The sequence below is a fragment of the Trachurus japonicus genome, chromosome 17, assembly GCF_045865225.1.
Source record: "Trachurus japonicus isolate A0001 chromosome 17, Traja_1.0".
Classification (NCBI taxonomy): Eukaryota; Metazoa; Chordata; class Actinopteri; order Carangiformes; family Carangidae; genus Trachurus; species Trachurus japonicus.
This window is the reverse complement of record NC_140923.1, coordinates 32,363,150-32,380,135: the sequence shown is the minus strand read 5'-3', so window position 1 is coordinate 32,380,135 and position 16,986 is coordinate 32,363,150. Positions and strand designations below refer to the sequence as shown.

The 16,986-nt window shown below is 42.4% G+C and overlaps 1 protein-coding gene across 2 annotated transcripts; it reads left to right on the top strand.

The window, feature by feature from the left end:
• The first annotated feature begins 332 nt into the window (after positions 1–332).
• Positions 333–16,474, top strand: LOC146971117 (phospholipid phosphatase 3-like). Of its 2 annotated transcripts, none has more exons than XM_085805182.1 (6): positions 333–699; positions 6,896–7,053; positions 12,515–12,795; positions 12,891–12,948; positions 13,037–13,213; positions 14,396–16,474. In XM_085805182.1, the coding sequence occupies exons 1-6, from the start codon at positions 561–563 to the stop codon at positions 14,522–14,524; spliced, it is 942 nt and encodes a 313-aa protein (XP_085661308.1). In that variant the 5' UTR covers positions 333–560; the 3' UTR covers positions 14,525–16,474. The 2 variants fall into 2 exon arrangements, with proteins under 2 accessions (XP_085661308.1, XP_085661309.1); XM_085805183.1 differs by lacking the exon at positions 6,896–7,053 and adding an exon at positions 5,901–6,055.
• Positions 16,475–16,986: the final 512 nt, after the last annotated feature.

Here is a 16,986-nt window from a genome sequence, read left to right as displayed (position 1 = left end):
TAACACCAGCTTACGTGATAGAAAATAAAGAAAAACAGCCCTAAATATGTAAAACACACATGTTCTTCTGACCCTGGGAAACAAACCCTTTCATGATGAAGTGGCTGACTTGAGTTTTGTGTGGAATCCCCCTTGTTATTGCTGCTGTGTGTTGTAGTGAATGGGCTCGATCACAGAGAGGTGAGTGTGGGAATCAGCCTGAGTGAAGGAGCTTGCATATGGCATTAATTGTGAGGGGAGGGTCTAGAGGAGGGGCTTTCTTGGAAGGCTGTCACAGGACACCCACCCACCCCCATTGGAAAGGACTAGAGTAGAGGATGGTTAGAAGTTGAGGAGAAAGCGAGTGGTGATTGTAGTGAGAGGCGGCGGTCACTTTTAGAAGCAGCCTTTCCCCTTCATGACTACTCCTCCTCAGGATTCACGCAGCAGCCGCCCGTCACCTCTCGTAGTAGTTAGCAAAAACTTCAAGTGAGCGCGGCGCTGACATAGCTTTTTTTTTTTTTTTTTCTTTAGCACACACATTTAGTTCCCTCACATTTGAAGCACACACAACGTTTTAAATGCAACGCTGTTTGATTTATGAGAAAACTATGGCAGCCGAGACGAGGAACGGCGGGAGTTCGCTGAACAACAACAACTGCAAAGACCACCGCCGGAGAAAGTTACTGGTCGGAGTGGACCTCTTCTGCCTCTTCTTGGGTAAGTCACCAGTTACCGTATCAGTAACGTTACTTCTGTACTCTGCTGTGACTTTAAACTCCCCTATTGTTTCATTGGACATTGTTAATAATTACTTGTGGTGTGTTCAAGGTGAGTTTGGCTGTCTGATTTCTTAATGTTTCCTCACCCTATTGTCCTACTCCTTACAATTAATTGTGATATTCTAAGACAGTATTAGGCTATATGATTAAATCACTTAGGCTATATTTAGGGCAGAATTACTTTAACACCGACAATTCCCTGATATGTTATCTGGACTATTCCCAGAGTAGAAGTGTCACTTAGTGTCACCAACTTAATTAAAACATGTAATAAAAGATGGGAATAAATTAATTCAAAGTGAATGATCATAAATAAAACCTTTCTCAGTCAAGTGTTAGGCCTAAATGTTTTTGCCAGTTTTTACCAGCCTCACCAGCTGCGTTACCACAGCAACAAGTGATGCTTCATCAGTAGGTAACCACTGCCAGCACATTTAGCTGTTTGCTACATATTTTCCAGAAAGTAGCTTTAGCTCAGCTAGTGGATCTGTTTTTCTCAGCCTACACACTAAACTGCTGGCAAAGGGGAAATGAATGAAATGCTCCAGGAGGAGGGGGTACCTACATGTACATTTCTTTGGTCTCCACTCACACCTGTAGAGTAGACTTTACCTACCTCTGCTCTGCTTTGACTCCTCATTATATTTTCCAGAATGGCTCACATTCCACACCAGCAGGAATTCTTCTGATCCCAACATCTGGCATAATATATTTGTGTGTGTGTGTGTGGAGTAATTAAGGGAAGTGGTGAAAAGGTCACAAGTGTATGTGTGTGTGTGTGTGTGTGTGCATGTTCATGAGCAGATCCTGTGATGTTTTAGCAGCCGCAGACATTGTTATTGCAGGTGAAACAGTTTGAAGTCCAAACCTAAAAGTCCTAGAAGAAGTTTGCCGCTCCCCTCGGGATTTAAACCTTTGACTTTTCACTGATTTGACTCATTTATTTTCTTCTCTGAAAACCTTAATGCTTCCAAAATGTTGCTCTGTATATAGATCATGACATCAAACAGCCAAGGAGCATTCAACTGTTTGGTAAAACGACTGCAGCTCAGTGAGAACGGCAGCAGTCCAGCTATTGTTGAAATATTCCGCAAGTATAAACTCTCATTTTCAGACAAGCTGTATTTAGTTTCAGTCTAGTTTTTGTCTCTGTGGAGGGTAAATCCCCATGATTTGCTCTAGATGTACATACCTCCCCACAGAGAGGCTTGTCAACAAACCAGGAGTGTTTTTCTGGCAAAAGATGTGGTTGAAGGGGAACGACCACAGGAGGAAATGGTGGGCCAGCTCTAGTAATCACCGCTCCTTCATTCACTGATTACAGCTCTGGTGTTGCAGCATCTGGGGATATCTCTGTCCCATCTCTGTTGTTCACAAGAACCTTCTCCAGTCACTCAGACCCCAGTAGACCATCAGTGCCAGTAAAGATACCATTAGTCAGTAGGCTGGAGGAAGACGTCACTCTGATTCAGAGGTGATTAGGGCTAAATTCCAATGAATAATGCTAAGGAAAGCAGGGGGGCTATTATTTATTTATTTGCTTTAGCCTCTAGTGAGGTGAGCAGGCTCAGCTTGCAGTAAGCTGTAGCGGCTTTAATGTTTTCCAGTTAATCATTTTATAATGTCTCTGTGTTGTCTTTGTGCTGGTTCTGCAGTAAACAGAAGGTAGTAAACCAACCACACGTATGCCTGTACTTTCAAGTCAGTGAAAAAAACAAAAAAAACATGGTGTGCCAAGAAATCAGGCAAATGATGTTGAAAGTTGGGGTAATTTATGCTTTTTTAAGTCTTGGTTTTCCATTATGTGGGTGGTATTTAGTGACTTGTAATAGTTAGAAATTGGAAAGACAAATATCTCAAAACCTCAGTATGTAAAACTGAAAATTAAAGATTCAATTTTTTTGTAATTTGGTTTAACTGCCCTTTTAGAAATAATAACCATTAACTTGATCTTAAGCGAAGACAAGTGCGGACCAGTTGTACAGTAAGTTAATTTTTTTTGTGTGTGTGACATATGAAAGATTGGAATCACAGAAACATCTAAATGCTACTGAGGCTTTTATATCAGTTTAAGGAAGTACCACTTTTGTATATGAAAATATTTCTGTATTTAATGTGTCATATTCTACAAATAATGCAAAAACAGGACATGGTTCATCATGTTAGACAGCGACATACAAAAATACTTAAAAATAAATAATATTTATAAGGAGTGAATAAGATGAAATGATTATTTGATGAAATCCACATTATCTAAGCTAATATTTTTGCTCTGCTCGACAAGTGTACAATTCATGGTATAGTCATGTATGTACAGGCATCATCTATTGAATGTGGTATTGTCTGTGATTAATGTACATGTTTGAATCTCTTCTGTACGTCTGTTTTTATTGGGGTTGTAGAAATGATGAACAAACAGATCTAGAGCAAATTGTAAACCACCTTGTGGATAATAACTGGTGCTCCTCTAAACACATCTGGATTATAAATGAGGGGCAAAATGGGACATGAGCAGCAGTTTGAGTCACTAGCAACAGAATGCTAAAGCGATTGTTCTGAACTGAGCAGGCAGATCCAGTTTCTCCTCCACAGTGGAACCGTGGACTTAAGTTTTGCAGCAGACCAGACTGACTGACTGACTGACTGACTGACTGACTGACTGACTGACAGGGAGCAGGTTGTGTGGGGGCTGCTGCGAGTAAAAACAACTGCATCTGTGTATACACCACAACTACCTCAGACATGTATACATTTCTACACCAGACAGTGAGGGATCCCTGCAAGTGGAAAATGTGCGTCTGTTTATTTGAACAGTCACACTCGGTGTTTTGGCGAATGCCTTCAAAATACAGCGGCGCTTTAATTCAACGTGAGGGTTATACATTGATTTTAGTTTCCACAGAGTGCAGCTACATGGAACTGCCAGGGCTGAACTGGGAGAGAGGCAGAACGGACAGGCGTAGGAAACATATTTTTTGAGCCCATTTTGATGCGAGGCGACGCGACGTTCAGTAATGTGCTGAAAAAGTCATCATCATTATTCATTAACTCTTGTTTGCTTATTTTCAGTTAGGGCTCCCCTGTTGATGACCAAGCAAACTGCCTCAGGGCAAAAAAAGAAGTGGAGGACACCTGATGTTTAGATCAGGAACCAAGAACTCAGAAAAAAAATCCCTCCAACTATTTTGTTTGTTTCTGTTCTCTTTGGGTTGATGTTGAGCTAATGCAAAAGACATACCCATGCTTGCTGACTGGTGTTGTCGTTGGCAAGACGAGGACACCCCCCCCCCATGCTCCTCCTCCTCCGCCCCCCTACCCGGCTTTTAGAAGCGGGAAGGGAGGAAGAGGGTAGGAGGGGAAAATCCCAAGATGCCGTGTGTACTGCTGATGCTGCAGTGTTTAGACGGATGGAAGGGGTCAGAGGACTGAGCGGAGAAGAAAAACCAGCTCAATTTCTGCGAGACAGGACCTGACAGTGTCTCATTGTGTTTTCTTCCTGTCTTTCCAATCAGCTGTCTGAGGCTCCTGACCTCGCGCAGGTTCATTTTTTATAAACTCGAGACGTTTAATTTTATCAATCCATCTGCCACCTCTCTGTTACCGGCTGCCCTCTGCCTCCAGCCTTGTGTTTTCTATCAAGTCTGAATGTGTATAGGCACTTACAGAGGTCAGGCCTCTGGGGTTTATATGTTTCACGTCCAGCACTTTTACCCCTATGTTTTTTTCCCCCCTCTGACTGGTTAATATCAGCATTTTGGGCAGCCTTTATATGTCCCAGGGAATGTGTTTTGCCAAGGCCTGTGTTGCTCTGTTCATGGCCAGGCTAAGTCAACTCAGGGATCAGACACTGAGGATTTGAAGTACAGTATATTTTGACTGTTGCACAGCTCAAACCTGTATCGGCCCACCACTCTTTCTACTGCTTCAGCTCCGTCCAGGTATTTGTTTTAAGAAGAGTGAAAAAGACGGAGTTAATAACGTGGATCCTGCTGAATGCGGAGGGAAGGCCAGTCTTCTGGAGTTCCCATCAAGCAGCACAGCTCAGCCTGAAACCTGAGCACAGCCCAGCTGGACCTTCAAAGGCCCAGTCAGCTGTGTGTGACTGTGTGTGTGACTGTGTGTGTGGATGCTAGGGGTTGAGGGGCTCAGCAGCAACTGAGGCCTGTGTTGACATTTGGTTTGAGAAATCCCCCCACCACCACCACCACCACCTCCTCCATCCAGCCTTCAGCAGCTCTGACCTCTACACCCCAGTGCTTCTTAGCTTTTTTGACAAGGGAGGGGGGGGGGGGAGCGCAGATGTTTGATTTTCTTTGTATCGACAGATCTCCGAATTATTCAAAGGGCGACTTGACTTGAAAGCCCCCGCCATCAGTTTAATGCTGCTTTGAAGTGATTTGAAAGTATGTTTTCCAAATTCTGTCAGATTTGAGGCATCTCCTGGGTCCCACGTCCACACTCAGATTTCAAAGTCCCCTCGCTGACGCCTCTAGTAAATGGAGAAAATAAGCTGTCCTTTTTGGCTCGCATCTGAGTTACACCCACTCTGTGTTTGTTGTTGGGAGATAAATAAGATCCTTTTGCCACTTTAAGTGGTGAAACACACTAAATTGATCAGACGTAGACACCCCCCAAAGGCATCTTAAAGTGGGCCTTTTAAAGTGCACTTGAAAGCCTCTGCGGGAAGGGAAGGAAGAGTCTGATAGTGTTTGTGTTTTTTTTCATCCTTGTCAGTTAGTCGCATTGGTCTCTCTCAAGGACATGACACATTGAAATCCCTTCTAGCGCCAACGCAGCCTGGTTGAGATCCAGTTGATGCTACTCTCAGGTTCTAAGAGCTTCACTTAAGTCTAAAAACAATTGTATAGATTTGATTTTAATATTTTTATCAGCTGATTTAGTTTTGTTTATTGTCTTATGACAGCATCAGTGTGCCTTCCTGTGAAAACAGGATGAGATCTACTTTAATCCATGTCTACGGGGAGTTTTTAATGTGTTTGTATGTCTAAGATTTCTATCTGTTTGTGCCTTTCTGTTTGTCTTCCTGTTGATAATGTCTGTTGATGCAGCTGTTCACTGTTTTGGTTTTTTTTTAAAGAGCTGTCTGACCTGTGCTCGTGTATCTGTCCAACCATGCAGTGTTGCTTGTCGCCGTTTCTTTGCACAAATCCCCCTTCCCACCTTACCAGAGAGGATTCTTCTGCAACGACAACAGCATCAAGCTCCCCTATAAGAGCAGCACGGTGTCCACCGCTGTGCTCACAGCCGTGGGCGTCACTGTGCCCGTGGCCTCAGTAAGTCCTGGTTTTGGTGCAAGCAAGAGAACTAGAGAGCATCTGTCGGCACGCTGTCAATTCATCCCCTGGTTGGCTCCAAATACCTCTAATGACATGATTGGAACAACAGGCTCTGACTCACACTCTGTGGTGCATCCACGCTGTACCTCATTGGCTGTAAATCATGTATGCTGCACATAACTGCCAACAGTTTCCCTGTGCGTATCCTTGTGAGCCTAGACAGATTTTCTTGCCCTACAGACAGCCATTGGTTTCCATTTATTTTACCAGTCAGAATATTGATTAATCGTCAAAGTAACAAAGACCTTTGGAGCCCTCTGTAGGTCAGCTGACAATTTCATTCCAGGTTCATTTTTACTTACAAACATCTGCTGTTTCATTACCATTCCGTATAGCTCAATAAATGGAAACCAATACGGCCCGAAGAGACAGATTGATATGAAATATATGGTGTGCTTTGGAATATGGTCAGCAATAAAGTAAAGCATAGATGATTAGTAGTTAACAGGCTGAAACATGCAACAAACGGCACAGGTATGGTCCCTTAATACATCCAAAGATGTGCTCAGAAAGCCCCATTTCTACTGAATATTGAGCAAAGCGGGAGTCATTATTTCTTCATTAGTCACAGATAACAGCCGCAGAATGAATTGAGCCAGTCCCAGATGTTCCCTTGTTACCTCTTGCTCGTACCTGCGACCTCTGTAATTTGCGTATCATTAACCCAGCGCCTCCATCTCTCTCTCTCTCCCTCCCTCCCTCTCTCTCTCCCCCCTCCCTCACCCACCCTCACCCCCTCTCTTCCTCTCTGTGCCGCTCACTGCTTCTTCACACTAGCCGGCCTGCCTTTCTTGGTCATTGAGACCAGTGCTGTTCAGCCTTACCGTAGAGGGTTTTACTGCCATGATGAATCCATCAAGTACCCGGCCAAACACGGAGACACCATTAGCGACGGTGTGCTTAGCGCTGCTGGCATTCTTATCACCATCCTGTCTGTAAGTTCACTTCACTTTGATCACTAATGACATCATCAGCTCTTGTGTTTCAGCGGCCTTCACCATTACTAGCAGCACGTACTGACACCTTTAAAGGGATGGTTCAACATTTTGGCAGATTGGCCCATTGCCACAATCCCTATAGTCTTAGGAGTAGGTTTGTTCTCAGAGCTACGCTACGGAGGCTCATGGGATTTCTTGGTTTCCCTCATCAAACTCATCAAATACACAATCCAACAACTCCACAACGCTCTGGTGGACAAGTTGTGACCTGCACATTCACCACGCTATGAGATAATAACAGAACGTTACGAGGCGGAGTTGTTTTAGAGGTAAATGCAGAGACTGCTTGCCAAAAATTGTCCCTGAAGGCAACGCGCATCAGTGGTTTTGCATGAATTTACCTCGAAACCAAGGGAAACCAAGAAATCCCATGAGCCTCCGTAGTGTAGCTCTGAGCAGCTCGCGGCTCTGCTCCACCGTTCTGAAAAAAAGCCTGCACTCAACAATTAAAGGTAATAAACCTACTGCTATGACTATAGGGATTATGGCAATGGGCTCATTTCCCAAAATGTTGAACTATCCCTTTAAACTAGATGTTGACCACATCATTTCACAGTCCATCCTAGTAGTTCTCATCATCACCAGTAGGGGCTCTACTTATGATCACTGTAACATTCCTAAGAAGCAAGGTGTTTTCTGAGTGTAATGATGTAGAGATGTTTATGCTGTGATATCAATTACAAGTGCAACGTGTGTTCATGCTTTTTCCCTAATCGAACCAGAAATACACAAGTGCTGTCACAGTCAGTCACCATGATTGATAATTGACACTGACTATGACAATAAGACCATGTCTATATTTTAAGTTGATGATACATTGATTTATTTTCGGGCAGCCATTCACACTTCACACCATCTGTACAACAAGCAACAATAAAAGAGAGATGTTCAGCTGCTTTGTTTGTTGAGCTAATAATTATCTGTTGGGAGAAGCTGTATGGGACAATGTCTTTGTTTACCATGAACCTTACAATGTGACTGGTTGTTATAAACTGAGCAACTGGTTGAGACCAATTCAAATCCTGTTGTGAATTTAAAAAAGAATCAGCAATAATATGATCCGGATCAATACGTTTAATGGATGAGATCAAGTTAAAATGCCAATATCTCCAGCTGGTTAGAGGCTGACTTTAGGAGGATGAGCACATCAAAGCTCCAATTCCCTTTACTATAAATCCCCTGACTGTAAATGATTTTTATTTTTGTAAATATAACTTTTTATGGCACAGTGAGATCAGTAACAAACATGTGAAGGATTACTTCATTTTTAAGTGTTGTCTGTTCATTAATAGACAGAGCTGTTTAATATCCTTTGTCCTTGTAGCTGCTAAATAGTCTCATAAAACCAAAATCGTCTGCTACTGCCTTTCTTTTTTTAAACTGAATAAGTGTTTGAGCAAATGTGGAGGACAGAATCTGGATTTATTGACTGTGCCAGTGTTTTAGTAACATCTTCTGAAGAAAAAAAAATTATTAAGCTCAATTGACTACTAATAAAATAGTTGATGATTTCATCATTAAAAAAATAGTTGTCAGTGGCAGCCCTAAAATACATTTCTTCACGCTCCATCAGAGGGATTTATCTGAAAGTGACACTGTGTGTATGGACCCAGATTATCCCACATGATTACTGAAACAACACCTCCCCAAACCTGTGCTATCAGCCTCTCTGATTGCCTTCAGCACATTCGAGATAACAACCAGTCAACAGCATTTGTTCAAGATTTTCTCTTCGGGGGCTTAAGATGACAACAGCTGATAAAGCCACTTGAGAAAGTGAGGTGTTGAATTGTTTCTCTGTCTCAAATCTTCTGGGAGAAAACACTGAGGATCCAAAATCTGCGCTAAATCGTATAAATAATTTGAAATCATTTTTGACATGGAGCTCAGATACGCTTCCTTTTTGACCTACAGTATGCGTCTGTCAACACCGGCTTTGGAGCGGCTCGTACTCGGCTCACATATTCACGGGGATAGCTGCGATTTCTACCCTCATGTGCAAGATTGTCTTTTGGCCCGTAAGGTTTCACAAAACACTTCTGAGCGCTCAGCAGTACTGAGGCTCAATACATCCACTGTAGACAAGTGATGGAGGACTGCTGTCTGTGGTGCTGCTGACGAGGTGCTGCACCCACTGTGGACAGCACAGAGTAAAAGAACCATAACCCTGCATATCTTCTTTATATATCTACCAACTTAGTTTAGCAAAACAAAACAAAAGCCTACTTTGTGACTTCAGCGGCCAAACCCACTCGTATCTGTTAGCGTGATGAACATGAACACAAGGAGACTGGATCAAAACAACTGGGTCTGTGATTGTCAGAGGTCTGGACTCACTCAAGATGACTGCTTTTTTCCCCCTTTTTTGGTTTTTTATTGTGCAATACAAGTAACAAACATAGAGCAAACATAAAGACATGACAGCACAAGACAGGAAGGACCTAACACTGCAATGCAGTGGCCAAAAAAGTAAATGAATTGAGATAAGAAAGAACAAAACAAGAGAAGAATAAAAAAACATCTTTGGAAACATCACCAACCTCCCACTCCATAATGTTGTGGCAGTTCAAAGGAGCAGCCTCAGCAGAGGAAGTGAATCCTTCCATCACTTTTAGTTTGGACATTTACATTTACTTATTAGACAGAGACTTTTTTCCAAAGTGACATGCGGCATTCACACTTAAATCATTTAGAAACGTCCCAGCCTCTATGTTACAAGTGAGAACTTCCCTGGCATGTCCAGTTGTCACCTGGCATATCTTGGTGGGACGGTGCCTCGCCTCATGGCACGGCTTCGCCATCGGCTCTCCCTTCTCCTGGAAAGCAGACTGCTCTGCAGGCTCGGGGCCACAGGGGTTTTCATGGTGAGAAGGAGTCCTGGCCCCCGTGTAATTATGGTTAACGCAATGGTTGTTCAGTTAAATACTGTAATTGGCAGGGTGGAATTGTGGTGAAGGCCCCAAAACAAGAAGACTTTGCCAGATAGCTCATTTTCCCTTGGCAAAACGTGACTTTGTAATCCGTCTCCCCCCTACAGCGTTCTGCCAAGCTTTGTGTTTTTTGAACCAGAAAACAACAACATTAGGTCATGTAGTGCTTCACAAACTCACCCCCCCCCTCTTTAAAGAGCTGAGAAATGTAGGCCACATCCTTTATAATTTATGCAGATCTCTTTTAGAAGAAAGGAAAACACCATGGTGTCATTTGGAAAATGCAAGACTTTTGACACAAGCCACAAATCAACCTCTCGTCCCCACGATTATCTCTGAGGTTTTTGAGTGCAACAGCAACATAATCTACAACGCCAGTTCATTTATTGCGCCATATTGTTGAATCTTTCACACAAGGGGAACCAGATCTGTTTTCTCCCCCATCCCTCTCTCCCATGAAAGCAGCTGGCCTCTGTTGAGCTGGCTCTAAAGGCCTGGATGGTGGAAACGACGCACTCTATCAGCTTGTTAAATCTCCTTAAGGGGCTATCCCTTTTGCAGAGAGTGTTTCCAAGAATGAGACTTATTCCTGCGCCCCTCGCAAGAATGTCTGATGAAACCAAGATACTAACATGAAAACAGCCAGACATCCCTTGTGAAATCGGAGACATTTCAGAGAGACAGCCGGAGCGGTGAAAAACAAACGCGCCCCCGACGTGCGCCTGGTGGAGTCTGGCCACCAAAAATCAGACATGTTGCCTAGCTCAGCGTTTCTGCTGATTAGAACCAGCGGTGCCTCCCCCACTCTCTCCCTCAGTCCTCCTCCTCCTCCAGACTTCATTCCTCCTCTCACCTTCCTCTTTCTTCCCTTCACTCCTCCTCATTCGCACTCTTCTTATCCTCTTTTGCACAGTTTTTATGCTCTCTATAATCCCCTTCCATCCCTCCAATTTCACCCTTTATCTCCCCTCTTCGCTACTTTCATTTATGAGTGTCTGGAAGACAACAGAGGAGAAGAGGGGGTGCGGGGTCATATTTGAGCTTGAACAGCTGTAGCGAGTTATGACCGTCCACCTCCTCCTAAGTGCGCCTTACCCGTCAGTCGTCGGTTTTAGACGGTGGTTTATTTACACACTTCCATGGAGCTATACATGGCGGACAGTTTGAGTTGCCTCCCACGTTGCCTCACTGTTTTCTCTCAGAAGTAGAATGGCACAGGTAAACACGTTTAACTACAAAAAGTGGCCTCTTTTCAAACCACTTCAGAGGAAATCACAGCATTCCATTTCAGCTATCATAATAACATTTTGATTCTAAAAAAGTTACATACATATATTATTTATATTTATTCTTATATTCTGCTCTGTGAACATCAGAGCTCAGTGTATCCTGGTTCCAAATGTCACTCTTCACAGACTTTGATGCATATTTCCATTAAAGGGATAGTTCACCCAAAATTCAAATTTCATTTCAATTTTCAAACTCATTATCTACTCACCCTCATGTGGACTAAGGGCTGGGAGAAGTTTCAGAGTCCTCCGTGCTTCTCTGAGTTACAGCGGGGCTCCGTGCAGCACTGCATGTCCATATGATGGTTGCAAACGGAGCTCACTTTTCTTTGTCCAAAAAGACACACCAAAAACCATCCAAATACCTCCATACTGCTCGTCTGTAATGTCCCTCTTGTATTGAAGCCCCAACATGAGAAATTGTTCCGAAAAAAATTAAATAAGTCTATGTTTTAAGCTTGTTTGTAGCGGAAGCTCCCAGTGTCCCAAGCTTAAAATATAGACTTATTTAATTTTTTTCAGAACAATTTCTCATGTCAGGGCTTCAATACAAGAGGGACATTACAGACGAGCTGTGTGGAGATATTTGGATGTTTTTTGGTGTGTCTTTTTGGATGAAGAAAAGTGAGCTCCGTTCGCAACCGTCATATGGACATGCAGTGCTGCATGGAGCCCCGCTGTAACTCAGAGAAGGCACGGAGGACTCTGAAACTTCTCCCAGCCCTTAGTCCACATGAGGGTGAGTAGATAATGAGTGAAATTTGAATTTTGGGTGAACTATCCGTCTTGCTTGAGGGTTTGTTCATGAACACTTTCTGCTGCAGTCTTTGCTTGAAGGAATCACCTCAAGCAAAACTTGCATTCACAATTAGCGATGTTTTAACATCCATCAATGGAATATCAGGGGAAGTCTGAAATTATAAATAAGTGATTCTATATTTTCTTCATGTTATTAAAACAAACTGTCAGCTGGATGGTAAAAGACATGTAAAATACTAGCAGATGAAATTCCTCTGAGTTTCAAAGTTCTCCACCGTTCCTCATGAAGTATTTTGGCCCCTCTCTACTCACACATTTTCACTGAACACTCAGGAGATTGGACATAAGTACTTAGGCATAAGTGGCTGGGACTCTGTCAAAATCACGATTGTGACATCGCCATCTCTTCTCTTCCTTCAGATCATCATCGGAGAAAGCTACAGGATCTACTTCCTGAACGAGGGCTCCAAGTCTTTTGTAGGGAACCCCTACATCTCTGCTCTCTACAAGCAGGTCGGGGTGTTCGTCTTTGGCTGTGCCATCAGTCAGTCCTTCACTGACATCGCCAAAGTGTCAGTGGGCCGCATGCGCCCGCACTTCCTGGATGTGTGCAAACCTGACTTCTCCACTATCAACTGCTCCCTGGGATACATCACTGACTACCAGTGTCAGGGGCCGGACAGCAAAGTTCAAGAAGCCAGGTATTGTGACAGACTTAAAGGTTTATCATGTCAAGTGTTTTCTTTACAGACTATAATAAGGTATAGTAAATTGCTGATTCTCCTTTGTCCCTTAGGAAATCTTTCTTCTCTGGACATGCTTCGTTCTCCATGTACACCATGCTGTACTTGGTGGTAAGTTACTCAGTTGTTTTTCACAGGCATACACGCATGTATTGTGGATACACACTATATGAAACCCACCTTCTTGTGTCTTTACCAGTTTTACCTACAGTCTCGTTTTACTTGGCATGGAGCCCGGCTGCTGCGCCCTCTCACCCAGTTCACCCTCATCATGATGTCTTTCTACACCGGCTTGTCCCGTGTCTCTGACCACAAGCACCACCCCACCGATGTCCTGGCAGGCTTCGTGCAGGGAGCGCTGGTGGCCTACTGCATAGTGAGTAGCTCTGTTACCTTATTATTGTATCATTGCTTTGCATCTTGCCTTCCTGTTGATTAATAATAATAATAGTCGTGCCTCCATTAATGGAGCCCCTCTCCAACAACAGGTTTTAAATTCTTCACAGAAATAGAAATAGGACGTAGCGCAGCACTGTAACAATAAATTCGTGAATAAGGAAATACATTTCAAAATCCAAACTCAGAATTGCGGAGTTGTACGGTCAGTCTCTCTACAATGGTTCTCAAAGTGGGGTTCGGGGACCCTCAAGCCAAGGGTTCTTGAGAGTGTTCAAGGGGGTCCCCAACTTTTTCTTGAAATTTTACCACTTTTTTCTAGAATTTTTTTGAGAAATTATTTTATTTTATTTTTATTTTTTTTTAGAAATGTAATTTAACTTTAAAAGAATATATATCTTACCACTTTTTTCCAGAAATGTCTCTATAATATTTCCAAAAATTCACGTCATTGGCTCTAATTTTACATTGACTGAAAAAGTAATGTTCTTCAGTCTCAGAAAAATAATATTTGTGTATTTTGCTTCAAAATTTTGTCCAATGGGGGTCCGTGGTCTAATTTATGTCAATTTAGGGGTCCTTGATGTAAAAAAGTTGCTCTAGTACATGTCTAAACATTGTGGTTTTAATCATTGTAAATACAGGAATGAGCATAACTGTTCACTTTATAAAAGGTTACAGTAATGAATGTGAGGAAAATAAGAAATTAATATACAAATAAAATGAGAGGAATTTGAAACGTTTACTGTAAAAATTGGACTGACCCAATAACTGTCCATGATCTACAAACCTGAAATCAGGTCAGGGTTTACTGAGAGCTTTGGCAGAGCCACTGAAGAAGGAAAATCAAAAGGTTTCTCCACACTGTGAAGTTATCTTGATTATACTAAGAAAGTTTCTAATTAACATTTTCACTTTTCATTTAAATCCTACAGGTAAACAGGTACATACAATTGGCTTCTCTTAGCATAACAATAAAAGTAGAGACAGTGTTTACGAATTGAAATGGGGCAAGGTTACATGTAAATGGAAAACAGAAGGAGGGGGTTGTGGGAACTTAAAGAACTCCACAGTCTCTCTCTAAAGGAAAGGGAGTGAGTAGGTAGGTGATTTATGAGGATTAAGATGTTGAAGGACGTTTTTCTCTCTACTCCCGCCACAGGTTTTCTTTGTGTCAGACTTGTTCAAGCCCAAAGGAAGACGTTCTACCATGTTGCCAACTCCAGTGAAGAAAGACCTGGTTCCTCCGGCAGACATCAGAGAGAGAAGCAACCATCTCATCATGGCGTAGGGAGGACTGCAGACTGACCCGCGCCATTCAAATCACTGCTATAGCCACTGGTCAATACTGGATGAAATAAACTCCCAAACAATCTGGATAACACAGACAAATATGGAACCTCGAACATCTCAAAGGATGAGGGGACGCTACGGAAAAAAAACAGTGAAGCAAGTTGTGCTCTCTCAATGGAAAGTTTCATCTTTTTCCCCAGACATGTTAATGTGGAAAAGAGGGAGAAGCGGGGATAATTGAGTCTCTTCTCGTGTTGTGACAGAGATCGGCCTCGTAGATTCTCCTCTGTCGAGGCCTTTCCGTTGACTGAAGTCTGAAATGAAACAGAACTGAGAAATGGCAGCTGTAAACAAAGCTCTGTGTAGCTTTTGTGCCTCCTTCCCTCAGCTGTATCTCCAGCACGGGAGCTATACTCGTATTCCTGCCGCTCGCTCACTCACTGTGTGACTAATGCAAACAAATCACGAGAAGAAAAAAACAAAACAAAGAAACAAATTCCTTGATTTCGGGAAGGATATTGTTGAAGTTTGGTGTTATTACAAGCATATTATTGTATGTATGTGTGATTTATAGCACTATTTTAGCTAAACTCAGTACTGTCACCACTTGAATGATCCTGAAGTGAAGCTTTTGGAAAGCTTTGTAAGCTTTTATTATGTCCATGATGTAGAGTTCCTCAGAAGGTGCACATGAGTTCCAGTAGGTGGAAAGTCTAGTGAGGGCGTATGTGTTGGATGTGGGCCTCTTTCTGCTGGCTGGGACGAGCCCCCACTGAGCCATTTAATGAAATGACTGTCTGTTATATGTACCAGACGGTGCCCACAAGTGTTAGGTCAGAGTGTGTGAGAGAGTGTGTGAGCGTCGGGTGTGTCTCTCGTGTACGCTCGTGTGTATGTCTGTGTGTGTTTGGGTGAGGTCTTTCCCTGTGTGTGTGTGTGTGTGTGTGTGTGTGTGTCTTAATGTCATGTCTATATATTTCAGTGTTTATAGCCGTGGAGTGTGCCTGGCACCTGCTCCAACAGACACATGGAACCTGAGACTGGAACACTGTGGAGAAAAACGCATCATATACACTTCACATATTTTGCTGTTGCTAATCAAAGTGATTTTTCTCATCACTGAAGAGTCCTGTGATTTACTGTATCCTATACAGACCTTTTTATATACTTAAAAGCACGACTTCAGTACCAAAGCACAATTTAGCAAACAAATGACACAAACCAACTTAATATTTTTGGCACATTGTACCTGCTTAATATCTCATAAAGCCTTGTAAAGTAACAACAAGGCTGCCAGTGAGGCCGTATATTATAATAACAAGTGACGAAAATCATTACATTGAATTTTAAGGTAATAATCATGCTAATATGTTTGCATGAGATTGATGAAATTAACTTCTCAACAAAAAATGCTAATAATGAAAATAATTATTCTTAAAACCACTGACCGAAAGCAGCATCTTCCTGCAGTTTGAAGTCACTGAGACAAACTTTGATCTGACGCTTCTAGAGAAACTAGTCCTGTTCTCTTACATACATGTGTTGAGAATCTACCACAGTATATAGATTATAGCATCAGAAGACTCTGCATGCTACCATACATTGTACAATACTGTAATGTTTATGTATACAGTTTGTTTTTTGAAGAAACACCCACTATGACCTTTGTGTCGAGACCTGTGTAAATGTAAAACGTGCTGCTTTAAAGAGGCAAAGCTTGGCAGATGTCATCCAGTCAAGTTGACAACATGTGAATATTGAGTTTTATGAAAAAAAAAAAAAAAAGAAAGAGGGAAAAAAAAACAAAGCTCTCATAGTAGACAGCTCAAGTACATTTTTATTAAAAATGCCTTTCATTATTTTTGTAATGTCATGTGAAATTTTGTACAATGAAACTGTAAGACGTATCAAAAGATAAAGTGTCTTTAATAAAACACAAAAGATCAAGTGAAATGTGCTGTGGAGTTTATTTTATTCTCTGTGCCACACATGACAGAATACATTTTCTCTGATTTTTTGTTCTATAATTCAACAGTCGACCGGCTGCTGCGTGTGATGTGGAGATCTGGGCGTGGGGCAATAGTAGACTTCCATGCTCAACTTCCTGTGGGGAAATAGTGTACATTCCAGGCTTTAACCCCTCTCCCCAATGGTCCTCTGGAATAATATAGACTCCACACAGAAACTATGCCAGAGTGGCAAAGTACATTCACATGTGAGTGTTCAGGAATAACAACCTGCCTTCAGTGTCTCGTATTATCGTTTTAGGTTGCTTTGTCTCCATATAATGCATAAACAGTACCGACCATCCACAGGTTGTAATGTATTATGTGACTCAAGGTTATGTGCCAGCGTAGGCTACCATGAGCTGGGTTTTTGGTCCAGTGTGTTCACATGCTCTCCTAATCTGATTGATTTGACGGAGGATCAGGCATGTTGCCCAGAGGGAGATTAGCGCTG

Bases quoted from the DNA above. Each gene is read 5' to 3' on its own strand.
- LOC146971117 (XM_085805182.1), top strand. From the start codon at position 561: ATGCAACGCTGTTTGATTTATGAGAAAACTATGGCAGCCGAGACGAGG. The intron at 12,796-12,890 runs GTATTGTGACAG...TTTGTCCCTTAG, and splicing joins AGCAAAGTTCAAGAAGCCAG to GAAATCTTTCTTCTCTGGAC. The intron at 12,949-13,036 runs GTAAGTTACTCA...TGTCTTTACCAG, and splicing joins ACACCATGCTGTACTTGGTG to TTTTACCTACAGTCTCGTTT.